The 26,389-nt window shown below is 35.9% G+C and overlaps 4 protein-coding genes and 1 non-coding gene across 10 annotated transcripts; 1 reads left to right on the forward strand and 4 right to left on the reverse strand.

The window, feature by feature from the left end:
- Window positions 1-724: 724 nt before the first annotated feature.
- LOC113727981 (peroxisome biogenesis protein 16) lies at window positions 725-5,238 on the reverse strand. Its single transcript, XM_027252409.2, has 8 exons — window positions 4,823-5,238; window positions 3,302-3,359; window positions 2,637-2,853; window positions 2,245-2,540; window positions 1,888-2,156; window positions 1,425-1,492; window positions 1,228-1,289; window positions 725-1,109 (listed from the first exon to the last, which is right to left on the reverse strand). The coding sequence occupies exons 1-8, from the start codon at window positions 4,889-4,891 to the stop codon at window positions 1,048-1,050; spliced, it is 1,101 nt and encodes a 366-aa protein (XP_027108210.2). The 5' UTR covers window positions 4,892-5,238; the 3' UTR covers window positions 725-1,047.
- An 877-nt stretch (window positions 5,239-6,115) lies between these two features.
- Window positions 6,116-8,285, forward strand: LOC113727982 (ubiquitin-related modifier 1 homolog 2-like). The gene is made up of 6 exons (XM_027252410.2): window positions 6,116-6,255; window positions 6,364-6,434; window positions 6,577-6,625; window positions 7,574-7,649; window positions 7,760-7,842; window positions 8,050-8,285. Exons 3-6 carry the CDS (start codon window positions 6,603-6,605, stop codon window positions 8,165-8,167), a joined length of 300 nt encoding a protein of 99 aa, XP_027108211.1. The 5' UTR covers window positions 6,116-6,255; window positions 6,364-6,434; window positions 6,577-6,602; the 3' UTR covers window positions 8,168-8,285.
- Window positions 8,286-9,404: 1,119 nt separating this feature from the next.
- TRNAL-AAG (transfer RNA leucine (anticodon AAG)) lies at window positions 9,405-9,485 on the reverse strand. Its single transcript has one exon. It is a non-coding gene; the product is annotated as a tRNA-Leu (tRNA).
- A 1,199-nt stretch (window positions 9,486-10,684) lies between these two features.
- LOC113727983 (ATPase GET3A) lies at window positions 10,685-15,635 on the reverse strand. The gene is made up of 7 exons (XM_027252411.2): window positions 15,049-15,635; window positions 14,618-14,742; window positions 13,283-13,433; window positions 12,103-12,213; window positions 11,624-11,762; window positions 11,408-11,523; window positions 10,685-11,152 (listed from the first exon to the last, which is right to left on the reverse strand). The coding sequence occupies exons 1-7, from the start codon at window positions 15,307-15,309 to the stop codon at window positions 10,976-10,978; spliced, it is 1,080 nt and encodes a 359-aa protein (XP_027108212.1). The 5' UTR covers window positions 15,310-15,635; the 3' UTR covers window positions 10,685-10,975.
- A 549-nt stretch (window positions 15,636-16,184) lies between these two features.
- On the reverse strand, window positions 16,185-25,385 carry LOC113727984 (SPX domain-containing membrane protein At4g22990). Of its 6 annotated transcripts, none has more exons than XM_072076459.1 (13): window positions 25,193-25,385; window positions 24,667-24,866; window positions 23,903-23,975; window positions 23,463-23,558; window positions 22,701-22,821; window positions 22,215-22,526; window positions 21,912-22,016; window positions 20,703-21,157; window positions 19,884-20,191; window positions 19,532-19,701; window positions 18,684-18,874; window positions 17,167-17,300; window positions 16,185-16,551 (listed from the first exon to the last, which is right to left on the reverse strand). In XM_072076459.1, exons 4-13 carry the CDS (start codon window positions 23,513-23,515, stop codon window positions 16,313-16,315), a joined length of 2,088 nt encoding a protein of 695 aa, XP_071932560.1. In that variant the 5' UTR covers window positions 23,516-23,558; window positions 23,903-23,975; window positions 24,667-24,866; window positions 25,193-25,385; the 3' UTR covers window positions 16,185-16,312. The 6 variants fall into 6 exon arrangements, with proteins under 6 accessions (XP_071932560.1, XP_071932562.1, XP_027108216.2 ...); XM_072076461.1 differs by lacking the exon at window positions 23,903-23,975 and having other exon boundaries at window positions 20,703-20,860; window positions 20,966-21,157; window positions 25,193-25,384; XM_027252415.2 differs by lacking the exon at window positions 23,903-23,975 and having other exon boundaries at window positions 23,463-23,555.
- Window positions 25,386-26,389: the final 1,004 nt, after the last annotated feature.

The following is a 26,389-nucleotide window of genomic DNA, read 5'->3' on the forward strand; positions in this document are numbered from 1 at the left end:
ACAATAAAAATTACATTATAAAACTCCAAATTTTAAAAATGAGATAAAATAATTGTAATTCCACGGGGCATTTGTGCATGCTTCCAATCGTTAGACCTACTGATTAACTACTTCAAGTCCAGATATTATGATGATATCTGCCGAATGGATCTAAAAAATTTCATATCTGATAATCAAAATCTGAAAAAAAAAATCGGATCTAGTAAAAGAAAAGTACAAAAATTATCAAAAACTCTCACTAAAAAAATTCATGAGAGAAGAAACTCTCACTAGAAAATATTAGGAGAGATTTTATTTACACAAATGAAAAGACACTATTGACATGACTCCTCTCATGAAAAAAGATGAGAAAAAACTGATCTCTCTCTCATGGGAGAGTTGAAGAGGGGAGTTTTAGTTAGATTTTCCTCGAGAGAGAGAGAGGTGCTTGATACCTGATGAGGTTGCTAGGCATCGCAATTAACTAACTCAACTCGTCATAATTGTGGTTAATCAGTAGACCGACTGATTAACGTTCTCATAAGGCCAAAGATAACTGTTGAGCCCAGCCTCAGCCCCTTATGCTTATAGGGGAAGCTCCCTGTCTTTAATGGCTGGGTATGCTTTGAATGAGCAAAGCAGATGAGTGAAAGATGAATTCCGCGCCGCGCCCCCCGCAGGGCTGCCTTCTGAAAACGGATTACGGGCATTGTACTAGGCATCTAGTGCACTCAAAAACTAATCATTGCTAGAGATATTGAGCCTTTATTAGTTTACTCGCAAGATGATGAAATTCTTGCCACATGGAGCATGAGCATCCTAAACATGTGCAGAGAGAATACGATTTCATTCCAAATTTGTCTTTAGGTGAGAGGTGGATTACAAAATATATGCATGTTTACTAAACCATGGGTCACATCATTCGGAACAAGTTGCACAAGAATTATACGTGCTGGTGCTGGTGCAGGTGCTGGTACTGCTGAAAAAGAAACGAGTGTGTTGTGTTGCCCCCAGCGCCGGGAATAATACACCAAAAAATGTGCAGAATAAGAAGCAGCAGCTTCCATTTCATGAACCTGACATGTAGGTGTAGCGTGTCTGAGCTCCAACAAGAAGTTCAATGAGTTTTTCTGCACATCAAACAGAATATTTTCAATTGGGAAGGGGTCGCGAAATTCTTATCTGTCTATGAGCTAACAGATAATATGTCAAGAAAAATCAAAGTTCAACTGAATCTGGAAAACAAACCTGCAAAGAACCCGATAACAGGAACAGGTTCTAATAGCTTTTGGGTATGGTCAAGTCTTTTCCTGAAATAAGCCAAAAGCATTAGTATCTTTGCCTTCTCCTCACCCACCCCCCCCCCCCCCCCAACTGCTAGTGGTTTACTCGATAATAAGGGCAAAAAAAAAAAACTCAATACGAATTACTATAGCACATATTACCGTGTGTACTTGGTAAAGAAAGGATCTCTCATAAGGTAAAGTGCCCACAAAAGCTTCCTCCTCTTTAGCTGAGCCATAACCATTGAAACAAACCGCTTCAGAAAATTCCCCAGAAAAGGAAAAAAAAAAAGGAAAGGAAAGGAAAGGAAAAGAAAAGAAAAGACATTCAACCATCAAACACCGAAAGGCAAACTGCAAATGAACCATCCAGGAAACTAAAACTCCTATCCTCTCCACCCCAACGGGCACAACCCAGCATACACAGGTTTAAGTATCTAGATCTCTTATGAGATGAATTGGAGCATAAGCCAGGGAGAATTTTCTTTTTAACCCTATTTGCCACCCTCAAGAAAGTAAAACTCTCCTGGTTTACCTCTAGGATGAGAAGGATGCAACAACAGTTTTTAGACAATCTAGTTATGAGATGCAGCAGTAGCTGACGACAAAGTAACAATCAACACACCTCATCCCTTTCGTCGTTGGAAAGATAGAATAGAGGGCCTTTCCTGCTGTTCCGTGACACTGCAACAGCTGAAAGGATACCGTTCCCGATGAGGTCAACTCCCAATGACATAACCCAAGGAAACCAAGACCGAGTCCCATATTTTCTTATTAATAGGACATACAGCAGGGGTCTTACAACGAACATCACCTCACCCATCACAAACAAGCCCCCAGGAACACCCTTCTCAGACAAGAAGGTGGATAGACTGGGTTTCTCAACCATCAGTGCTGTAATAATTTAACAAAGAAGTGAATTCAAAATGACTAGATCCATCCCAACAATTATTGCACTCAATTTCATGTGGAAGATATTTACTTGGAGGCTCCATAATTGCTTGCTGGTGTTGGACCGTACTCAACCAAGTTCTCTCAGAGACCATTCTGGCATTTTCACCAAACCTAGACAAGGCTGACAGTGCCTTTCCTTCAAGATTCCATGGGGTATGCTGAAAATGATTTTTCAAATTATGGCTTCTGGGATCAACCAACTCTCCATGTCTCTGTTTCGAGTAGTTAACCGCATCTAATCCCTTCTCAACATATACAGTCTCCCCACCACGCAAAAGCATTTTATATCCGCTGTTCTTAATCATAGCTAGCCTAACTAATACCCTGAAACATACTGGACATCAAGCCAATTTTACAAAGAGTAGAAACACAATGAACCAAATTACAAAGAAAATTAATATACTTATAGAATCCACTTACTTGATAGCTTCTGTGGCAGCAATAAAATTCCATTTTCTGTCATCACCATAAAAGTGTTGAGCTGCCACTTCAACCAATGTTTCCAAGTCCTTAAGCAAAGTTATGCACAACGAGTAAGGGAAGGAAGAAGTCTCAGCCTGGCCAGTGACTCTTTGGGTTGGAGTTGTCTCGATGATGTGTTCATTTATAGCAGTGATTATGCCAAAAAATGATGTTACTGCAGATAGATTACAACATTTTCAATGAAAAAAAAGGCACCCATAAGCAAAAGATAACAACAAAATAGACCCAGATAAATAGACAAAGCAACAGAAAGTTATAGAAAGCTAAAATAGTTTGGCTCAATGAGGAATGTAGTATAAGTAGGATTATAAGAACTTGATGTCAACGAATTCCAAAATTCAGCTCGTTACAGAATAGGGACAGTGGGGAGGGGCATCAAGCGGGTAAAATAAATTTGAATAAGTTTAGACTTAAGGTGATCTGGTGGAGTATAGAACTATCCAAATTAACAAAAAAACTTCACCTCAAAGATATACAGCCAAAGCTATACATTCAACAATAAGTACAAAAGGCTATTTTTTCAAAACACAAAATTGTTTCTACTCGAGTGTAGCATTTTTAAGTAATAAGAAGAAGCCAATGTTACCAAAATATCACAAAACCTGCTTCTGGCCCAATTTCTGAGTCTGAAAACCGTTCCGGAAGAAGCCATGTCAACCCCTGAAGGTTCCAGTGACACACCAAAATCAATAAAGATCTAGCCAAATCTGAACCTCAAATGAGAAAAGCTGATAGCTTACTAGAAGGGAAATATAAATAGAGTAAATATTCGTGAAAAGACAATGCACATTAATTGGCCAATGACCACTATAGAAGTATTTGCTAATGTCAGTACGCATCTTCACCAAAACCAGGTATCTGTATAGTTGGTAGAAGAAGTCAAATCACAAAGTAAAGAATATGGCTCTCAATGAGGATTCAGATTTTGACAAAAGAAAAATGTTTTCACATGCAATTATTCGAATTACCAATTAAAGAATCAACCTATTCCTGAGCTTTCAGATTTTTACTCAGAAATTCGTCAAATTCTGATGAACTTTAAAAAAAGAACATGATCAATCAGAAAGATAAGTACTTTTAGCTTCACTCAATGTCTTGACCGTGCACAAGTTAAACTAAAAACTTGTTTTCTTTAGCCTCTAACTGGTGCTGTCTTTGTTGTACCTTTGAAAGAACATGAAAACATAACCATGCCTTTGTGTGTCTATGTATATACATTTCTGCATGTTAACATTTTCTTAAAGAAACAACATGAAAAGGTCAGCATAGTATACAGTAATAGAAGGTACATTTGAATTTGATCTCACTAAAATAATGTAATCATAATGTAATGTACTCTTATTTATGGATATTAAGCAGATATAATATGGTTTGTAAGATATTCAGAACCAGAAACCTGAACTCCTCAACCAAGTGAAAGCAGCACCACTGAAAAACCTAAAATAACTTTTGATGGCCAAAATAAGACTAAAAAGTAAGGCTCACGCAGATGGCAGAGTTTTTCAAATGAACATCAAAGACGTTATATTACAGGAAGAATAACTAAACATATATGCACTGACGTTCCTTACAATCGATATTTGATATTTGAGAAGTTTGTCTTCTTTGGAAATTCAATAAGCATCCGTACACAATCAAATATTTAAGAAGCAAATCTGATATTGGTACTAATCCCTCCATCACCAAGTATTCCTCTTGATTCAAATCAATTACATCCCCAAAGTTCACTAATTCCATGAACAACATCAGATTTTCGGACAAACTTATGTCAACAAAAGGAAAAATAGCTCATAAACTGTTTCAACTGTTTGATCTTTCATTCCATCATGTACCAAAGAAACCCGTTTAGGCCAATACCTATCCTTAAAAATCGTAAAAAATGATCTCAATTAGCCAGCAATCGAAATAAGTTAAAACTAACCAAATATAATGAAAATTATAGTGTTCAATGCCAAACCAAACTTCTACTTCTGAACAGTAAAAGATAGTTTCAGGCCTCACGGCTGCAAGATATTGTCAGAACAAGGAAAACTTTGAATAATACTAAAATCCAAATAGCCCAAAGGAGCCTAAACAATTAAGCAAAATACAAAGTCTAGTAGCACCAGAGAAGGGGGGCTTACGTTTGCTAGCGACTCCATAGAGTGTACATAATCTTTATTTCTCCGAACCCATCTCTTGTATGCCTCCATTGGATGAAGAATAAAACCAAATATTCAAAAATATTGAAAACTATCTTTTTCTCTCAAAGTCAAAAGCCAAAACTTAATCTTGGTGATGCCAGCAACTTAACCAAGGCTAAATCTTCGAAAGCTTTGAGTTTTGAGTCGAGCCCAGATGACAAAATATCCCAATTAATAAAACCCTTCCGGCAATTTTGATTTCTTGGGGTTCATTTTACAAGGTAGTGTCTTGAATGCAGGAACGCGACAATGAAATTACAGGAGATTCCTAGAGAGGAGGAGAAACGCGTGATGACTGAGGATGACTTACCCAATTTCCCCTGAAATTTATTTATAATTGTAATTGGATCCTGATGAGGTTTTTAACATGTACACGTTCCTACCTTGCGAATATTTCTTATTACAATTTTGTACAAGACTTGGCCTCAATATTGATATTGAGAAATTATTTTTAGCGTCATTAGCTATCCAATATTTTTTTGTAGCATTTTATAAATATGATACATGTGAGATAAAATTGTTGCAAATAAAATTAAAAATGTGATTAGGAAAGATATTTAAGAAAAATTATGAAAGCAATTTTGTAAATAACATGCTTTCCCAATAGAACTTTTAGCATATGATGTCAAACAATTTATTTGTTCATTTTTTGCCTTTTTATGGGTAGACTTTTTAAATAGGTAGACATAAAATACTGTTAATACATAAATATACGCAACTTTTTCGCTTACATTCATTGCTTCTTTGCATTTATAAGTTTTATCGTAACATCTGAAACCCTCTTAACTAGTGTCTATCTCCTAAAAAAAAAAATCAAAAAGTGTCTATTTGAGTACCCATTAAACAAAATCTTCTTAAATTTAGTCGTGTTAAAATAATCATAATTTTTGGTCTGACACTTTACACCCATCGAACAACCCAATTATGAGACGAACATTCCGTGTATGATGATTAAAAAATTTATAGTATATAAAGTCTAAAGAACCTCTTAATTAAACCAAAGTGTTTTCTACCCTTTCACTTTGTGGACTTTACCATTTGTAGGTAGGAATTATATGCATCTCAAGCTTGATGAATGATGGCAATAATTCATGGTAACCAAGAGGCCAACAACAAAGTAAACTAAGGGCCAAGGGCTAAGCCAAGAGATTGACATTTTAGGGGCTTCAATTGAATGCCTTAGGAATTGCAGGGCTAGTTTAAAATACAGTAATAAACACAGATTGCTGGCCAGTCCAATTTACACTTCAATATATTCGCGGCCAAAACCCCGAGCAGGCAAACTACCATTCAATCAACTGTATGGTACCCGCCTTCTCCGAGGTGCACCCGAAATCACATCCCCGGGTTTTTGATACCCGAGCCCGATAAAAGTAGGTTCCGCTCGAATCCTAATTTGTGCTTCTGTTCCTGCATATGAGGAATCTCTGTTTTTGTTGGTTGCAATGGTTGTGGGAAATTTGATTTAGCTTTTTCTTCAGCTGCAGGTTTTTTTTTTTTTTTTTTTCTTTCTTGAGGAGGATTATCTTCTTCAGCGAAGGAGTTTATTCTGGTATACACAGTTCTCTTACCTATTTTATTTTCTGGTTTTAGATCTAGCAACTTGTTTTGTTGTTTGATCGTTAAAGGAAGGACTCTTTCTTTTCGCTCCTTTTTTTTTTTTAATTGTCTCTGAAGGAAAATTCTTGTCGCAGATTTGCTCAAATATTGTTAGTTGGAGATGAAGCTGACCCTTGAATTTGGGTAATATTTCTTCTGTTCTTTGTTCTTTTTTATCTGTCTACATATTTATTTCTTCAGTTTAGGGTGTTTAATTTTTGTCAAGAGTACTTGTTTACTTCTATACAACTTCAAAATTGATTTTTTTGTCCATCTTTTAGTTGATTTCTTGCCAAATTAATGCGATAAGTGACTTTTCCTTTTTCGTGAGAATCTCACAAAAACATCTGATAATCCTTTGCATGTAAAGATTTGTATGAAGAGACAATTGTTTGGTAGGAGAAAATCAAAAGTTTCATTTCATTAGTCTTTCTAGCCCTTTTGTGACTTGGTCATATGCTACTCGTTGTGCTGCAGCTCACTTTTTTTTTAAAAAAAAAAAAAGATTTTGTGACCTCTTAATTAATGAACCTTTTCTATGCTGAAGTATGACTTATTCTGTTTTTCAAAATTTTGGCACAATCGTAGTACATCATCCAATGGTTAAATAAAATGGGGATGAGGCAATAAACCAGCATCTTTGCTGGACACATTAATTAATTGTGCCAAGTCTATGGCAGTTTAGGCTGTAGTAATAGAGAGTTAGAGGTCCAAGCTTCTGATGCTAGCTTAAAGTTTCATCTAAGATATATACTCAAAGAGCATTTAAGATTAGATGGTCAGAATTTACACTGGTTATATTTGTTCAAGTAATATGAATTGCTTTTCTTTTTGCATTCTTGTGGCTGGGTGGCCCTACCACTAGAGCACCTCAATGTCCATATCATACACTCGCTACCTTAACAAGGTGTTCCAGCTCTATCGCTATTCACTTCTTGCTTAGTTAAGTGGCAGAATTTTGTTCTGGGATGGAAAAGAAGGGTCCTTAAAAAAAGGCACAAATGGAATTTATTGTAATAGGGTTGATCAAAATTTTTCCTCAATATTTAACGACCTTGAAGATGCTTATTTGCTATCCATTTTGTTTCCAAGCGGGGGGCTGGAACTTCTTTGTGATTCTGTGAAGATCCACCATGTTAATGTTGAACCACAAGCTGGAGAGTCAAAGGTAAATTTCGTTCTTGATGATAGATGTTATAGTAAGACATATTATACAGAATCTTTTCTCCAACAATAGTTTAGAATGATCACACAGTACTTGTTCTCCTTCTTGTCCAGTTAACAATGAAACACTTGCTCTCTTGGGTTCGCACCAATTTGATCAAGGAGAGGCCGGAAATGTTCATGAAAGGAGATTCTGTGTAAGTATGCTTTCTCTTTTTGGATGGTGGCTTAAAAACTTGGTAGTATATGGTCTGAGTTGGAACTCCAGCAGGACTAGTTGCACCTGCGAGATTTGCAACACAACGTTCTGGTGCTGCTAGAAATTGTTTCTAACGGCCCTTAGGTGGCCGTTGGACTTAAATGCATTGATGTTGTTGGTTAACCTATGGTTTTATTTTATGCAGGAGACCTGGAGTTCTAGTCCTTGTAAATGACTGCGATTGGGAGCTAAGCGGTCAGCTCGATACAAATTTGGAAGATAAAGATATCGTGGTTTTCATTTCAACATTGCATGGTGGATAGTTGCCAGTGATGATTGTGTAATTATTGCAGTTGAGCAGAAATGATTTACTATCTCCATCATGAACTGTTGTAGTGACCTCCTTTTATGAATGCCAATCCAGGACTGTTATGTCGTTCATTAGTTCCTTCCACCCCAACCCCTATCTAGTTTTGTTCAAGAAAAAAAAAATACAGGCATTATAGAGCTCTTCCTGAGCTATGAAAAAGAGACAAAGGTGGATACTATTATGAATGCGTCATCTGTATGACAATGCACTAGTATGATCATCTAGAAATATTATTATTTTTCCTTCAAATTGGTTTTTTATCAGAATGAAATACTTGTATATTTGCTTGTTGGTAGATTGTTCCTCCCTACTTTTCTCTTTATTGAAGCCCAAGAAACAGAGTCCATTGATCGGAAAGTTTTTGGGGTTTAAACCCCTCTTAGGTTGCTTTTATCACATCTTGTTAGTGTTCAGGACTCATGAATGACGACGAGAAGCTCCTGCAGATTGTCCCTTCAGGGGCATCTGATAAAATTTGAGCAATACAGAGAAAATTATTGTCCCTTAGAGGACATCTCAGATAAGTTGGAACGACATGGAGAAGACTAGCATGACTCCTGCGCAAGATTTGAAGGGTGGTGATTTGTCCTTCGCTGGTCTTTCTCGTTCTTCCTTTCCTTACATTGGATAGGTCTACCTGCAATGCAAAAAGGAGCCCATTGGCTCAACTAAGTCGTTGGATTAAACTTTAATTCAAAAAACAAGAGTAGAGACTAAAATATAATTTTGAAAAGTCTAGGAACTAGAAGCGAATAAAATGTAATTAATGTTATTGGTAACTTGGAAGTTACGAAAGAAAGAATAGGCGGTCTTATAAAATTAATCTGGCATATGAGGAAGTTATGAAGAGAAGAATAGATGGTTCCACGAGGTTTTATTTCACTTTTTTATGAATATTTGCAAATACTGTGTGTGTTTTCTATTTTTTAAATTAAGTGGATGTATATGAATGATATGGATAATCCATTTAAATTCACCAATATAATTGGATTTAGATGGTTATCCATTTAAAACCATTGAATTTATATGAATCATCTAAATCCATTTAGGTTGATTTATATGGATGGATTGGTGGATATGAATTCATTTGGCCACTTCTAGATTAAAAGGTTCTTCATTGCACAAGTTTCCACAGAGGTGTGAAAATTCATTTTAAAAATGACCAAAATTACAAAAATGTGAATGCATATTGTTGAGAGTGGGATTTGAACCCACGCCCTTTCGGACCAGAACCTTAATCTGGCGCCTTAGACCAACTCGGCCATCTCAACAACTTGCTTCTAATCATTAGAAAATGTCTAATTATCTGATTCTGCTAACTTGTAGAGCACCCCAAGTGTTTTTTTTTTTTTTTTTTCCCTTTCTTTCATGCATTCTGAAGCCAACCACACCAAGCAATTCCCAGAAATCTGAAGGGTTTTTCTTTAGACCCCATTACCAAGAGTAAGACTGATATTGAAGCCCTGTTTAATAATTCAATTCAGTATTTTAATTATAGATTTAGATCTTAATATGTTCAAACACATTTGATAACAAAAAATAAAATATTTGAATTAATTAAATGACATTGAATTTTTTAATCAAAATTTGTTCCAAACAATAAGTGATTTACTTATTACTTAATGTGATATACACTCAAATATATCAAATTTAATACTTTACAATTCAATAACTTAATGAATTCATATTTCAGTTTTTACACTAGTTTTTTCAATTGCACCTTAAATCGAGATCGAATAATGCACCACTCAAACTCTACTCAAATAAAAGTACTTGAGGTCAAGTTTGTTGAGTTCTTAAAATTTGAACTCGAGTTCGAATTTATTTCATCCTATTCGACTTTGAGTTCAACCAAATCAAACTCATTTGAGCTCAATCAAATTCTCAAACTCAATTTTTTTGATAATTTTATAATTATCTTATCTACAAATTAATTTTACAAATAAATAATTAAAAATTACATTATAATTACGCTATTCGATGAAACTCGGCAAGTACTCAGAGCCTAATTTTTCTTACTCAAGCTCAACTCGCCTGAATTATTTTACTGAGTAACTCGAGCTTGACTCAAACTTGATCAATACCAAATTTGAGCCGAACCTTTGACCAAATTACTCGAACTTGACTCAAACTTGATCAATACCAAATTTGAGCCGAACCTTTGACCAAGTTACTCGCAAGTCTCGGTCGAGTAGTTTAGTTAATTTACACTCTCAATCCAAAGTAAGCGTCAAAACCAGGCTTTAACAACATATATAGATCTGAAGATCTGTGGCCGTAAACTGAAGCAAGTAGAAAAACCAGGAGAAAAATAACTTCAATTAACAAAAATATCCAGGCATAGACAACGGGGTATGTTTTCTCCACAGCTGAAATAATAAATAACTTCCCAAACCTGACAAATTCGTGACACAACATGAAATGTTAAATGAGGAGAAGAACGAAGCATTCAACAAGTGGTCATCGGACGAGCAACAAAAATTATGCCGAGATGCTTAATCAAAATTGATGTCCATGGAAAATCTACAATTCTGTTTTGGCTAAGCTACAACACATTCAATATATGAAAAGTATTTCTGCCTGAAGGGCACAAATAACTTATATGAATAAAGTTTATGCATCAATTTAATAAAGATAATGACAATCAAAAAAAGTTTATGCATCTGAACGGTCTGAAAAATCCAACAAAAGCACAGAATGCTTTTGTGACTGACGATATTGCCCCATAAATGCACCCTTTTCTGATTCTTTTTCTTTTCAATCAAACCTTCTGTTTCCCTTTTCTGATTTTTTCTAATTGCGCTTCAGCATCTTTCAACTGTTCTTTCAGTGCTGATATCCTCTCCTGTAACTCTTCCACAGTTCCTCGAACAAGGGAAGGTTGATATGGTGATAGAAAATGGCGTGAAAATGATTCCAGTGCTTCAACCCCACAAACCTATAAAACCTCATTGCTTGTTCAGTCAGACCACACAAGATAATCAAATATAATTTCTGGTAAGAAATATGACTGCAAAAAAGTGTGCATCAGGCTTTGATCTTCTCAATTACAAGTTGATCAGAACATCTAGGATGACAGACTTCCCAATTTTGCCATTTTAGATAATGACAATTCTTGTCAAATGAATTGATGAGAAAAGTCATGACACTTCAACAATCGAGGAAGAAGAATAGAAAAAGAGAATCTTTATACCTCTTGTGGCAGCAAGGGCAACTTGGTAATGTTAAAATCATCGTATAGCAGGTAGAATTGATCCAAATACTTTTGTTGCATCCGCATCCTAGCCTTTAGTAACTTGGATTCCACAGCTAAATCATAAACACAGACACGTAAGTGGAATGCCATTGTTTTCAAAGTAAACATGTTATTCAGTCAAGAAAACTACACATTTGAAAAATGGAAAAGTACCTTCTTCATCAAACAGTACTTGATTAATAATAATATTGTGTGTATCTATCTCAAATTTGGTGAGTTCCTGAACGAGTCTTTCAGTTTCATACAGAGAGAGAAATTCGGGGATGCAAACACAAACAAATGTAGTTAAGTCCTGCGACAATAAAATAGACATTAGTGGAATGATTAATTAAGTGGAAGAGTTGCACAAACTTGCAGCCAAAACAAGGTAGCATGCATGAGCAACAGTGTGCTGTCATCCAGTTGCCTCAAGCCAGTTCACTCAAGATGGAGAGAGGAAGTAGCAAAAGCAATAGTAATCAAGCATTAGTCTAATATGGTCTCAAGTGCTTTTCAATACTATTTTATTTTTTCTGCCCAAAAATTGACTCCAAAATGTGAAGCAGCTCAATCATGATGACTATTATTGCAGAAGGAATTTGCTATTTACAAGCCATCGGTAACAGAAAAGCTTCTCAAGAGTAAGATCTTACTGGATCTTTAAACTGCTTATTGACTTGTTCAATCACATCTTTCATGCCTTCCAACTTTCCAAGAATTGCATCCTCGCCGAATTCATCATCAGCACCAAAGAGACGTGACATCTGCCATAAATAGTTTCTAATATGAATAAATTACATTATGAGTGAAATAAACCACACATGAAAGACACACCAAAAATGCAAGAGAAAAGTGAAAAAAGGTCCATAAGCAGTTACCATCTACATCAAGCCGAAGCAGTAGACTTTCATTATACAGGCCTAAAACAGAAGTTTCTGAACCTTATCCTTTAATAGTAGGAAGGGACTTTGTTCTTCTAAATCGAAGGCATACAACAAATACTCACCCTTTAACACCTCACCCCACGGCTTCTAGTTTGTAATGTATGCTAGCACAAGAGAGGGAGCCTATTTAGTACCACGTGGTTTCTTGGTCAGTCAGATGCTTCAACCAATAATTGGTACTTTTTTCTCTTAGTTTCTCATACCTGATTCGGCGATACAAATGGCTTTTTGCACCTTACGGTGGGTTCAATAATGGACATATGTTAGGGAATGCTCATGTCCTCGCATCATCTATTTGCCTTATAGCCCATGTCTATAACTACTTGAATACTTATTGTCAGCAACATATCGACTATGTTCACTCAATACCCATGCCTATTGGTAGGCTATTTAGAGGCTATGCAATCCTACAAGATGTTAAATCACAAGATTAAACATTAGGGCTAGCTTCTACTCTCATCTCTCCTTCCTCCCTCTCCTCCTGCAAATCACCCTGTTCCTGCTTTCACCTTCTGGCTTTCATGCAACATCAACCTTCAACAGAACTACCTAAAACGGAGTGTTGCATGTAGTGAAACAAAAAAAAGATATTAACCAACATGCTCGCTGCTTAGCTATTTGAACATGTGGCTTGCTTGTTTAGTCTCAACTTAAAATGGAAAAAGCTAGAAGAGATAAATAATTGAGACAGCAGTAAAATTGGTTGCAAAATCATTGAGATAAGTCATAGTAATATAATTAACTAAATAGAAATCCAAAATTTACACCAATACACATAAAGCAATAACTATGATCTAGTCAGCAACAAATCAAGATAACCCAATCTAATGAAGCAAGCAGTAAGAGAAAGTTCAGTTGACTTAAGCCTGCAGACAAACCACAAACACACCTGGCTTATCAAACCACCAAATTTACTTTTTAAGCTCATCATCTTGGCCAGACCCTTCTCTAATGTTGATGGAAATTGTAACAGACGAAGTGTATGTCCAGTTGGAGCTGTATCAAATACTATAACGGAATAATCCATTGTTTGCACTAATCTGAAGAAGAAAATGTGCAAGATGTGTTAGGAATTGACATGAAATGGACGACAATTCATAAAACAATATCATCACTCACGTCATACAACAATTTGTAAAACAATATCTTCAGTCACATCAAAGGAAACATATCAATCAAGTTTACTGAGTAATTTAATTCTCAAAACTGGATATGTCCGCCAATCTATTTTCAAGAGTGAAAGGAATAAATAATGGCAAACTTATTCACATGTAACAAATATTTTAATGCCCCAAATAATCGTGACTAATAACCCAAAACAAAAAAGAACATCAGCAAATACAGTCATATTAAAAGCCAGTGACACATGCTGCTTAACATATTTTGAAAAACTGAAGAGAGCACCAGTTGCTCAGACATCTTAGTAACAGAAAGCATGTCTTTTGCTTAGATATGGCATTTCGTAATTCAGATAACTATAATCATTGTCCTTGATTGTTTCTCTTTTCAATAGAAGAACCTGCCTCCAACACTCATGAAAAGTCCAGGTGTCCAGTTTTTATCTCAACATCCATGCCGCGCCAAAAAAAGTTGGCTGGTAGGGAATAGGCTCTAGATAATAAGAATTGACAAACCCAGCAGCCAGCTCAGAAGATTTTCCATAGCTCAAAAGAACTCATAGCAGTTAAGTGGTACATTGATCTTGCATCATTTGTTGTATCCCAAAATCAACTCTAGTAAAGATACAAGTCAACAACTTTGAAAACTAAAACACTCATTCTCTCTCAGAGACAGTTCTATACAATCTTTGATGTGTAGTCAGTGCACGTGAACTTTTCATTACAAACCCAAAAACAATTGAACAGTAGCCACTAGAGGATATATGCAGCATAACAAACTTACAAGGAGATTAATATGGCTCTCAGCACATTGAACCAGTATTCCCTTTTCCCCACCACTCACAGCATAGAAGTGCTGAAAAGGAACCTTTTTTTTAGGGTTTTTAGGCTCAGGGAACATAGTGTTCACATCTTCTTTCTTATACCTCTACCAATTAATTATGTAGCATCACAATCTCAAAATGAATAAAGTGTAGATCCAACATCTCTAGAACTTAAATACAAATTAGCTTCTGATTAGATTAAAATGCAAGAGAGATAGCAGCAGTAAATGTTTGAAGAATGTAGAAGCCCAGGACATTAGCAGCAATTTTAAAAAGACATACTTAAGCATTTCTGCAAAACTCATGGCCTCATCTATTCCAGGAATTGCATTCGCTAGATCTGACAAAAAACCGTCCATCCCATCTGAACTAGCTGTTTCTTCGTTCTCCACTGTTGGATCAACTTCCTACACGCCAAAACCTCAAATTTAATTCTGAACAAAAATGGTTCAATAGAACCTCACATTATTTACGTCAATTACCAATTAAACCTGAACCCCATCATTCTACAAAAAACGATTTTGTCCTTAGTGTGCATTCAATTACAGCATAGAAAACCTAACTGAACAAGAAAAGGGCAATCAATAAAAACTCACTGAATAGGATTCGAAATTTTCCATCTGGAATCTACATAATAAGGAAACAAAAAAAAAACACAAATTGAAAAAGTTCAAGAACTCAAAGCCAAAAGTGTGATTGAATAATTGAAATACCATGGCATACAAATTGGAGAAGCCATTGACAAGGGTAGGATTCTTGGTGAATTTTTGTTGGAAGGCATCGCTGAGATTGTGGGCAGGGTCGGTAGATATGATAAGCACAGAAGATCGGACTCTGGAAAGAAGAATTGACAATATAGAGCTGCAAGTTGTCTTTCCAACTCCACCTTTCCCTCCCACAAAAACCCACTTGAGACTTTCCTGGTCTAGGATGTTCTGTACCGTTCCCTCCGGTAGTTCTTGATTTGAATCCATCTATCACTCTATTTACCGACAATTCAACGCTTATTCAATCAATTATGCCTCCCCTTCTTATTCTCCCATCAAGTTCTTATTTTTCTTGAGATTTATGGTAAACCCAGAAAAATTTTAATACCAACAAAAAGTTTTGTTGATTTGGGTAGAAGAAGAGCACAAGCGTTTATTTGGAGCGTTTTCACGTTGCAAACCACTTTGCCCACGACTTCAGACAACGACAGAGCCGCCTCAATATCAGACAAAGAACTGTGCCAGATGGTTCACGGCACCGATCAAATCGTTATGAAATTTGAGGGTCCCGATTCTTTCTGCACTCAACCCCTTAACAGTGGTAGAATTACTAAATCAAGTTACTTTCTTTTCTATACTATACTATAGGTTAATCAATCTCGTTTGAATTGTTATTTTTTTTGAAGTCTTTTTTTTTTAAAAAATAAACGGTAACAATTTAATATATATGCGTTAATAAGGTAATTGAAAAGTATACATGAAAAAGCAAAAAAAAATTTGTTAGAAAATTATGTTCCAAACAACCAAAAACGGATTGCAATTTTCTTACAATTTCTCTTTTGTTAATTGTTGGTATAGATACTTTTGCACTTCTTAGAAACATATGCTCTATGATTTTCCTTCGTTGCAATTGTTGGTAAAGCAACAGACAATGTTTGATAAAGAATAGCACTAAAACAAACCCAAAGAGGGATTTAGTAAGTAAAGTTTGTTGTCTTAATGAATGGGAACATTAATTTGGTGAAGCTCCGACATTATCATACCTTTCTCTATTTTTTTCATTTTTTTTTTTTTTTTTTTTTGATATGAAGTTGTTTCTTACTTTACATGCCTGGAACATAATTTCCAACGATGTTCTGCAGTAAGGGAGAAGCCCACAAGGGGCTTAGAAGCTATATTACATTGATCTGCAGTAATAATTGTTCATTTACAAGTTTGGTTATAGGTGCATATATTGTTATCCTCTATATACGTATATGCTGATTGATGATCAGTACATAGAGTTGTAAGTAAAGCAGGTGCCTATGATTGAGCAAATGCAAATTGCAAGGGAAGGAAGTAGGGTGATATTCAAGAGCCTACTCATTCCCCAGTAACCCGCCAGGGTTATTGTACCATCTGCGATTACTCGCGCTAGAGTCCCAGCTTCTGTTGATAGAAGTCCACCATTATAGGTCCCTTTTGAAAGCCGAGATGACATAACTCGAGACAGTAGAGATAGATTAACACCTGCAAGAGAGCTGGACTCATTCAGTAAACTGTCACTTTGATTTTGAGTGCAGTACCGAAATTGTGTCAGGCTGTTTTATGGCCATCAACTGTTGGATTTGGCACACATATCAAGTCAGGTACATGCCTGCTAATCTTTAATGGCCAATCATCCATACATTAGACCGTCACTAAAGTGATATTATCATCTGACAAATGCAGTGGATTGTTTACAAGACAAACATCTAACAATACCCTGTACAATGAACTTGCCAGCTCATGCACTTAACTGCCATTGTTACCTAAGTGGCCGCTCAGTTCCTAAAATGAGCATAGGAAAACAAAACTGAGAGCATATTTGTGTTATCAAGGATAAGTTTCTGCAGTAAACTGGCAGCGTGCCCTGAATGCCATCTACGGGATGAACAGTAACTTTCCTAAAGGCGCAGACTGATGATTTAGAGATCAGTAGTTTTTTGTCACTAGGTTTCTGGTCAGTTGTTATGTGGATTGGGCATAAATAAGGAGAGTTAGCTAGCTAATGACACAAGTCCATAAAGTTAAACAATATCGTAACATTAAGCTTTAAGGTTGGCACTCACCATGCACAGGAGTGCTGAATAAAAAGCATATTACCTTCAAGAACTTCAGCTGATACAAATGTGACAAGGGCTGAGGAGACATACTGAGGAATAGAGTAAGGATTCGTCACATTGAAGCTAAATAATATCCCCAAGCATACCATAACTTCTGATGCGAGTAAAACTTGCCTGTAGTTCCAATCATCAAGTTAATCAAAATACTACATTTACGGAAATGGAAATGTATAGCAAATGATATCGTTCATGCATGATCAGTTACCAAATACATGGTAGTATAGCCAATGCAAGTGAGAGTAGCATCTAGTTGTCAAAATCTAGGTGGACAAATATATGAACTCTGTTGGTTTCATAACTACCCTTCCATATTACTTCCAACTAAACTGACAATAATGGAGCTAAGTATGTTTAAAGTGAAAAAATTAACTACCCATCATTAACTCTTCAAGAATAATGGCTAGGTCCATGGTATCATATATTCATGGAATGTCATTTGCAGAGTCATTTCCTTTTGTTGCATTTGTCTCTCATTGCACAAGTCCTCCAAATTGTGTCAGTTACTTCCTGCTCTCTAACATTTACGGGCAGGCATTGTGAGTGTTTATTTTCTATCAATTGATCAAGTCAATATTTGCAGAGTTTTTCTTGTCACCAAAAGCTTGAAGACTTGTGATCTGAGAGCTTTCAAATGTTCAAGGTCAATCATATTGTTCTTCTGATTTGTTGCATCATCATTCATTAGATGACTATTGCCGAATGGTAAAATTTGCTATAAAGCTTAATGAGAAACTTTAGATTCTCCATCCAGGAAGGAAGAAATGTTTATACGCGTAACAATACTCTATTATCTAAATGTCTGCTAGAGAAAAAAATGACAAACTAGCTGCAAGTTATGTGAACACCAGGCCAATATGTGCTGGTAAACATTTGTAAGTTTTGAAACAATCTATTAGACCTTGACCACCATGTGTGAATACACTGGAAAGATACTTCCGGGCCAGACATCAAAGCTTCATGGCGTCCGCTCTACAAAATTAATTTTACAGAACTATGATCTCTTCAAAGGATCTTCGTGCTAGTTTCTCAGATGTAAACGGTGATAGAAGTCATGATGCTAGATTCGAAGCTTAAGAGTTAAGAAAATGATTTTTCAAACATCTACTAGCCAAACGCAGGGATTAGTTTCAAGGTTGAACCCTAATGAGAAGAGTCCCTCTGCCTATGTATTGAAATGACAATTTGATAATGTTATTTCACTTAGCTTTCCTTTTCCAGTTCTCCATGTTCCTTCTTCATATATGTACATGCAAAAACGTTGTGTTTTTCTTTTCCTTTTTCTCCTTATGTTTTAGTCCTCTGTCTTTCTTTTTCCATACCAACCAACGAGAACCTTTTGTCCTCCTTTTGCCTTTTGTCTCTCATTTCTCTGTCTCTAAGTTTTTGTTTGCCCAAGTTTGTGTGCTTTAATTTGCAAACGAACATAAAACAATAAAGATTTGCAGATTTGAGATATACCATTTTCTTTTTTTTTTTTATAAGAAATAGTGTGCTTACCTTTCTTCCAATATATTGCTGAGATAGCTTCCAACGAATATGTTCACCGGAAGAACAGTTAATCCAAGACATGCCAGGAAAATTGCCACCTTGCTTGAAGACCATATGAAGTAGTATGTTGTGACGACGCTTGATTCAGCCAGTAAAATTTCCATCGCATACTTGAGCATGAAGTATATAAATAGTTGAACCTGCAGAGTTGGCAAAGACTATATCAAGCAGTATTCTAGCTATGGAAATCATACTCAAAAGTGTACAATCATGTTCGCAATATCGACCGAGTCGTAACCAGAACGGAGGAGACCGGTACGATATCAATCTCCGAATCGCAGATATTATCATATCGGCGACGACTCGCTCTAACTCGGGTGATATTGGCCGATTCGAATCCGTGATGCATGATATCGGCCGATATATCCGAATCCATTCGGAGTCGACTCGGATATTTTTTTAAATTGTGCCTTTTTCGATATTTTCTAATTTTAGTAATTTTTTCAAAATTTTTGAAAACCTTCATGTGCTATAATGTGCGTGTCATCTAATATTCAATCGATATGCCGCGATGGACGTGGAACAACCGAGATTGTGACGTGACCGCGACCCGCGATGGCAAACCATGGGCACAATACGAAGATGTTACCGGCCTAACTTGAGGGAAACACTTAGCACAGGGTATGAATAAGACTAGAATATTTTAAACGCTTATTTTCATAGTGTAAGCTTAAGACGTCACATGATTCCCAAAAACCACATAGATAACAATTATTTCCTGAAAGCTGAGAATGTAGTGAAAGCATGGTATGCTATTGACCAGACATGAGTCTGACATAAAAGGGAAACAGGCAAACCTTTACAGATGGAGTTAGCAACTTGTATGCAGACATCAGGGAAGTGACGGGTTTGCGACTTTCTTCAGCAGCTTCCTCTGAAACATCAAATTCACGGTCTTCATCTTCTTGCGTTTCTTCCAAGCTTAAAATCAATGGCTGAGCAACACTGTTCTCTATGAATATATTCTCTGTAGACAAACCAATGAAACCATAATGCCTTTGGTTCCTATACAGCTAGTGTTCATATTCCATTATGAGAACAATAAAAAGTGTAACTGTTGTTTGTGGAAGGAAAGATAATGGAAGCAGAATGGAGTTAAAACTGTACAAGTACAACCACAATAAAGATTCATCAAGTCATGTAACATACCACTTCGCATCGTCTGTTGTGCAGTACTCTTATTCTCCTTATTTTCATTTGAGGGCTCTTGAAAGAATATCCATAACCAAAACAGATACAGAAGCCATGCAAATGCCATAACCCATCCTGGTAGCGTGACTTCATTGAATGTTAATTTGAACATCTTAAAATTGGTTTGGAGTAAACAAGCAAGGGCAGGTCCACATGCCATTCCAAGTGCACTAGCACAGACGAAGGCAGCAGAAGCCTTCATCCGCAAATTACGAGGGACACAATCACTAATGTAACGCCTGTTAATGGCTCTAGCAGAACCCAACCTGAGACAAAAATATTCACCATTGGAAATTGGTTTCTTTTCTTTACACAATCACTAATGTAACGCATGTAAACAACTGGTTTCTTTTCTTTCTTTCACTTTTCCTTTTTTGTCTAGTTGATTCAGAAGAACTTTTAATGTTGCCACAAGAAATAACAGCATACTTTTCTTGTAACGTGAAATTGAAAAAAATAGGTCAATTTTAATGGGTAAAGTAATTTCCAACTTAATCAAGGATGCACAGGTCTCTATTTGGGTATTATCTTAGAAAAGTAAGGTTGGCATAGGTATATCTATAATTATTACTAGGTGGCCACAAGTTCAATGTATCAGAAGACCATTTTTGAGGGAAAAGCATGCCCAAAGTAAATTGCTGAAGTAGGGAAATCATGCTATCACATTGTCACATGTCTATCTAAAAAAGGGTATAATCAAAGTACGTGTTCAATTGACTATCAGTGTGCAAGTGTGAGAGAAGAATCCTACAAGAACAAAGAAGTATATATACTTACCCACAAAACAATCTCCCAACTAGAAGTACATATATAGAGTTTAGATCAAAAGCCAGGGCGTATAAGGTGTTTCCAATCAGAAGAACAATGGTGCTGAATAGGAGAGGCTTCACGTATGATTTATTTGACCATGCGCTGAAATATACTGAAGAGAACACCTGTGCAACAGCCATGGATCCAATTATAACCCCACAAACTGTTGCTGCAGCTCCAAGGTTCATAGAGTAGTTGTCTGCCGTTGGGACAATTATGTAGGTATTTACCATATATAAAAATGTGTTAGCCAAGTTCAAAAGAAGAGATAGAAAGTGATATCTATCATCAGCCACATGATCCTCTGAAGAACTTGATAATTCATCTGGAATGATAAGTGCATGCTTTCCCAAGTAATGAAGAAAATCTGTTGAATCCATTAGCCGGTCTACTGCTGCTTTAATAGATTTAATGACAGGGTCCTGCAAATGATGGCAAGGAAAATATCTAAATACATAGGAAAGAAATGAAAACACAGTACATTATGATATCATTTCAAAACAACTACAACCCTAGATAAGTGGTAGCTAGAATACGACAATGGCAACAAGATTGGAATGTTTTCTCAAAGTATATCCTTTTTACGCTTCATAGCTAGAAAACTGCCACAAGAGAACAAAAAGCTAGAAAATCTTCCAAAATAGAAATAAAAAATGGTAAGCAATATAATCACTAAATCAGTAGCAAAATTATGAAGAAAAAGTTAATTATATACCTTTCAAGTAAAAAGGGCACAGTTTTGCCACCCCTCTATTTGCAATCATTCATTGTTCTAGTTAAATGAATTTGAATGGTGATGCACATTAGCTAATTTTTTTTCTAGATTTGGACCATAGAAACAGATATTCCAGAAGTGGCTTGGATTCTTTTCCTATTTTTTTCCCCTTAGATGTAATCTATTAGTAATTGGAATAGGAAAGCTGTATCCTAATGTGCATGATGCTTAAGGTTTTGGTAGATAAATCCATTCGTGCAATCAGATTTCTGTAGACAAAATCCATGTTCAAGTTATGCATAGAATTCAGAAAGATAGTTATTTTCATTGCATTAGCTCTTTAAAAACCATTTCACAAAAGAAAAACTATTTTTCTGGGACGTTGGTTGTACAATGAATGAATGGCAAAGGTATCTGATTAACTGAACAGATTTGTGTTGAACAAATGAACAAGGAAATACCAGAGGGAGCAGATCAGGCTGATCATAAATCGAAGTATAGCAGCCATGAAGATCTTGGAGATCAGCAATATTGCGGGATATGGTGCCAACCACTGCTGAAATGCCCTGCATGAATTGTGTTTCCTAGCTGGTTATGATGATGTTCATAATAAATAGACTGCTATACCTAATTTCTGCAACATAGAATCATTCTATTATACCCTCAAACAAATATCACATTGACAGAACAATAAAGGTTGACGACTAGATTTTTGAGAAAGCCTTGGCAAGCGGGAAAGACAAGACAACAAGAGTTGTATTTACCACATGCTTGAAGACTTGTCTCAGTTGAGAATAAGGATGATTTGCCCGGGTTTTAACATAATAATTAGTGAACTGATATCCAAACCGCTTGTCAAACTTCTTCAAAATCTTGCGCAGAGCAGTGGCATTCATTTCAACAAAAAACAGAAGTCTTAGGAGATCATTTGCTACATTTCTGTAAGCTTCCAATAGTTCAGATGCTTTTATTCCATCTGCTTGTTGTATAAGACTATCATGCTGCTCCCCAAGACCGGATAATCTTCTTGCAAGTTCACCTTGTTGTTCCATTAAAAAGAGGACAATCTTTTCAATCTGAAATTTATAGAAGAGATAAAACAGTAACTCAATTAACACCAATCGAATAATGTTGATTTGCTAGCATAATCGTCACTGATTTGGGAGATTTTTTCTTAAAAAACAGTCATGCTATTAACTTCAATCGCCTAGTTAAGCAACTTGGCAAGTTCCATTGGACACGCTTCGTACCTGCTTATCCAGAATCCTGGAAAAGTCCTTCATAACATTCTCTGGATTTTCAGCTGAAACCTCAATTTGCTCAACATATCGCTTCACCTTCCCTTTCAACAACTTGTAGTCAACGTAGTATCTAAACAAACATTATATCAAACACATAGTGGCTTCATTATCAGATAGCAATAAGACTTGCAACAGTATGCTACTAATCTGAATACATTCTGAGCATGTCTTTATGACGTAAAACACCACTTCTGATAAAAAGTAAAGGTACACAAAACTGCTGACAATTTATTGGTCTTAGTTAAAAATCTAAATTTGTGGCAGAAACAGATAGTGATCATTTATGATACTTGTACTCCCCTAAACATAGAGAAACCATACCATTTATCCATGAAATTTGACTGAGGATGGCATTAACCCCATAACTGATACGCTGCATTCTATACATTTCAAAGAGTAGAGGGTAACTAAAATCATAAGACATGCCCCTTTATTCACATCCTGGCAGATGTTATAATCAATAGAATCAGAAGCGGGAGCAGATTAGAAGTAGATGCAAATGAACTAACAGCCCTGAATATACTTGACTAATAATTTATTGCGATATACCTCAAACAAAAATAAATGAAAACAAATTACAGTAACTAGTTCATCTAAACTAACAATGGATCCTTTGATGAAAAAGAATTACTAGAAAGAAAATAAAAGAACTACAATGCTTCCTTTACGTGATGTTTATAAAGCACAATAACAACTATTCCAAACACATACCCTTGCCATTCTTGAATTTGTTTCTGTCTGAGCGTTTTCCCGAATGTCACCATTCCTTAAAAAGAGCTTAAATTTTGTGTAAACACCCAAAAACTACTGCAATCAGAAAGAAAGTTATGTGATCAAAAACTGCTTTTTTTTTTTTTCATAAACGAACGTACATGCAACACATGCAAAGTCAATTCAATCAATCAGGCAACCAAGTAGATAGCAAGAACAAGAAAACAATCCACAATTGCCAGGAATCTATTGCAGACCTTGCCTGACGTTGAAGTGTCACACACACACACACTTCACACACTAACAAAGGGGCTCATGCATGAATTTGCACTTCATAAGCCCGGAAAAATTTATGCTTTACATCCATACAAAGCTTAATTGCAAGTGTGTATATATGGAAAAGAAGAGAAAGATAACCAGAAATGAGAAGAATCCAGCACCTAAGTCAGTCTCCTTGCAATCCTGCAACCTTTTTTTTTTTATGTAAGTAGAATTGGAACAGAAGTGTGGAGTCTGTGACATATCGAAAATATAGCCTCAGAAAAGGTACGGTGACATGCTTACATAAACTTACGTAATTTCACGTGATAGTAGTGACAACGTATAGGACTCTATAGCAATTTTCAAACGACTTTGCTTTTTTTTTTTTTTAAAGTAGTTAATTTTGCTTCAGTGATTTTTTTTTTTTTTTTTGTAATTCTTTAAGGTTGTTTGGAGGGTTTTATAATTTTTTAAAATATTTTAAAATATTCTTTAAGGTTGTTTGGAGGGTTTTATAATTTTTTAAAATATTTTAAAGGTTGAGGGTTTTGTAATTATAAAAGAAATTATTAGCAGAAATTCATTTTCTAAATCCTCAATTTGTTTTTACTGCTAATTTTTGTTACTTGAATAATTTATGACTTTGTAATATGAAGCATTGGAAACGGCTAAGCAATGAGGATTCTTGAAATTTTGTACACTAAACCAAAATCCGGATATCAATTTGATTTCTAAATTTTCAGTCTTTATTTATTTATTGTGCTACCAAATTCAATGCCCCTAATTTCCTACTCTAAAAATGCAGATTGATTTCATAAGATTGTCCAATAGTAAATGATTGTGAAAAGCAGCTCAGACATTTGTCATCTTTCTCCAATCACGCTTTCCTTTTTTTTTTTTTTTTTTTACCAAAGCCAACGACTTTTTGGTATAGAATACTAACCCGAATCCCGTGAGAACCCCAAAAGCCGGCTCACGCTTTCCTTTTTGGTCAGGATAAAATTCCAAGAAATCTTTTTGATTGCGATTTTCAAAGTTTCAGCGGGTGAGTTATCGTCCTTAGCACATATGGCTCAATATAAGGTGCCCCTTGTTAATCCACTAAAAGCTGCAAGTGGAATTCCTTTTTGCAAGGTGTAAGTACTGCATAGAGAGAACATGATTTACAATGGGGTGAACATGATGGCATTTATGAAAGGAAGGAAGAATCATGCTCAATCTTGTCTCTGTATTCATGATGAGGGGGTGATGTCCAAATAAAGAAAGAATAGTGCATATATAGTAACATATTTAGGAAATCCAATAATTGAGGGAACCCAAACAGTAGCTGAAGTTAGCAATCAAGATAGGCTGGCAAGGAGTCGACATGGTGTAGATTAAGTAAATTTTGCATGGACATGCAGAGCAAGTTAGAGTTTGAATTAATTAATCACGCAGTAGCAGTACATGAATGCAAGTATGGTACGTACCTTCAGGAGATGGGAAATTTGAAGGCCTTCGAATCTTCAAGCCAGAGTACGTGAAAACTTCAAGAAGACATCTCCCTGAGCTTCAGAGACAATATGTGGTTGGTGGACATGGAAGATGGTAACTTAGCTAGGCGTGTTTGTGCGAGTTTTGGAGGTATGAATGGGATGGGCAATGGAGCAAGGGCCATATGCTGGAGGGCACTTTCTGAGGCAAGTGATTTAAGGGAAAATTGGTCGGTCGTACAAGTATTGGCACGGTCGTACAAAGGAATATTGTACCAGATCGAGTGATGGCAAATAGAACTATAGAAGTCGTTTTCAGTGAGAAACACCATACAAATTATTATTATTGTTATTATTAGTCTTGTGTTATATGATGAGTTTGGATAAGAAAGAACTCGTTGTAATTCATACAAGAATGGTATAAATGTATAATTTTGATGTGAATGGAGATTTTGCCGACTTGTGTCTGGAATTTACGATTACATCAAAAGATCGTACGAATTTATAAAAATTAGATCGACTTGAGTTGAATGAACTAGAGATCCCCTGATTTGTACGAACAATAGAAGGAACTGAAAGATATGATAAAATTAGTAATTATACGACAACATCGTCGTGTAATGTCATTGAAGTTGCTTTAAAACTAAAGTTATCGATACTGCTATTATTTGTGCGGATGACTTCTTTAAAATTGTTCAGTTTTAATTCATTTTCATTAATGCGTAATTAATTAACGTTGAATTCTTTGTTGTAGCATTGGCTTTTCCCTGTGAAGGGTGTCATATCCCAAGACATGATTCGGAGGAGGCATGCTACTGCAAAGTCATTGCGGGTTTGAAGATTTGAGGGTCCTTTAATTTTTTGTTAACATGCCAATCTATTAGGGGACCATCAATTACATAATTCTCTTTGCACCATCATATAAGGTTAAAATTAGGTATTATGGTTCGGATTCAAACCTCATTATGTTACTAATCTATTATAATATATGGTCTCATAATGTCTTAACCATAATAGATAATTAAGTTCCATCGGTGCTTCGCAGAAGCTTTCACTATCAATAGTTAAAAAATAGCTTGAAATCTCATTTTCACCAAGACTTTTAAGAGAGGATTCTGGATTGTCTTCCACAGCTAGCTGTGCTTAGGAAATGCTTATATATTAGCATAAAGCTAACCATTTTAATACTTAGCT

Source organism: Coffea arabica, chromosome 2c (genome assembly GCF_036785885.1).
Source record: "Coffea arabica cultivar ET-39 chromosome 2c, Coffea Arabica ET-39 HiFi, whole genome shotgun sequence".
Classification (NCBI taxonomy): Eukaryota; Viridiplantae; Streptophyta; class Magnoliopsida; order Gentianales; family Rubiaceae; genus Coffea; species Coffea arabica.

What these genes read in the sequence shown, in the direction of transcription:
- LOC113727981 (XM_027252409.2), bottom strand. Translation starts at nt 4,891, where the DNA reads ATGGAGGCATACAAGAGATGGGTTCGGAGAAATAAAGATTATGTACAC. An exon ending in AGCAATTATGGAGCCTCCAA is followed by an intron (nt 2,157 to 2,244) that starts GTAAATATCTTC and finishes AAATTATTACAG; the next exon opens with CACTGATGGTTGAGAAACCC. An exon ending in TTCTTTACCAAGTACACACG is followed by an intron (nt 1,290 to 1,424) that starts GTAATATGTGCT and finishes GGCTTATTTCAG; the next exon opens with GAAAAGACTTGACCATACCC.
- LOC113727982 (XM_027252410.2), top strand. Translation starts at nt 6,603, where the DNA reads ATGAAGCTGACCCTTGAATTTGG. An exon ending in AAGCTGACCCTTGAATTTGG is followed by an intron (nt 6,626 to 7,573) that starts GTAATATTTCTT and finishes TTTGTTTCCAAG; the next exon opens with CGGGGGGCTGGAACTTCTTT. An exon ending in CACAAGCTGGAGAGTCAAAG is followed by an intron (nt 7,650 to 7,759) that starts GTAAATTTCGTT and finishes CTTCTTGTCCAG; the next exon opens with TTAACAATGAAACACTTGCT.
- LOC113727983 (XM_027252411.2), bottom strand. Translation starts at nt 15,309, where the DNA reads ATGGATTCAAATCAAGAACTACCGGAGGGAACGGTACAGAACATCCTA. An exon ending in AGTTTTGCAGAAATGCTTAA is followed by an intron (nt 13,434 to 14,617) that starts GTATGTCTTTTT and finishes TTTCTTCTTCAG; the next exon opens with ATTAGTGCAAACAATGGATT. An exon ending in ATAAGCAGTTTAAAGATCCA is followed by an intron (nt 11,763 to 12,102) that starts GTAAGATCTTAC and finishes TTATTGTCGCAG; the next exon opens with GACTTAACTACATTTGTTTG.
- LOC113727984 (XM_027252417.2), bottom strand. Translation starts at nt 23,515, where the DNA reads ATGGTGACATTCGGGAAAACGCTCAGACAGAAACAAATTCAAGAATGG. An exon ending in CAAATTCAAGAATGGCAAGG is followed by an intron (nt 22,822 to 23,462) that starts GTATGTGTTTGG and finishes ATGTTTGTTTAG; the next exon opens with ATACTACGTTGACTACAAGT. An exon ending in GTTGGGAGATTGTTTTGTGG is followed by an intron (nt 20,192 to 20,702) that starts GTAAGTATATAT and finishes TTTTTGTCTCAG; the next exon opens with GTTGGGTTCTGCTAGAGCCA.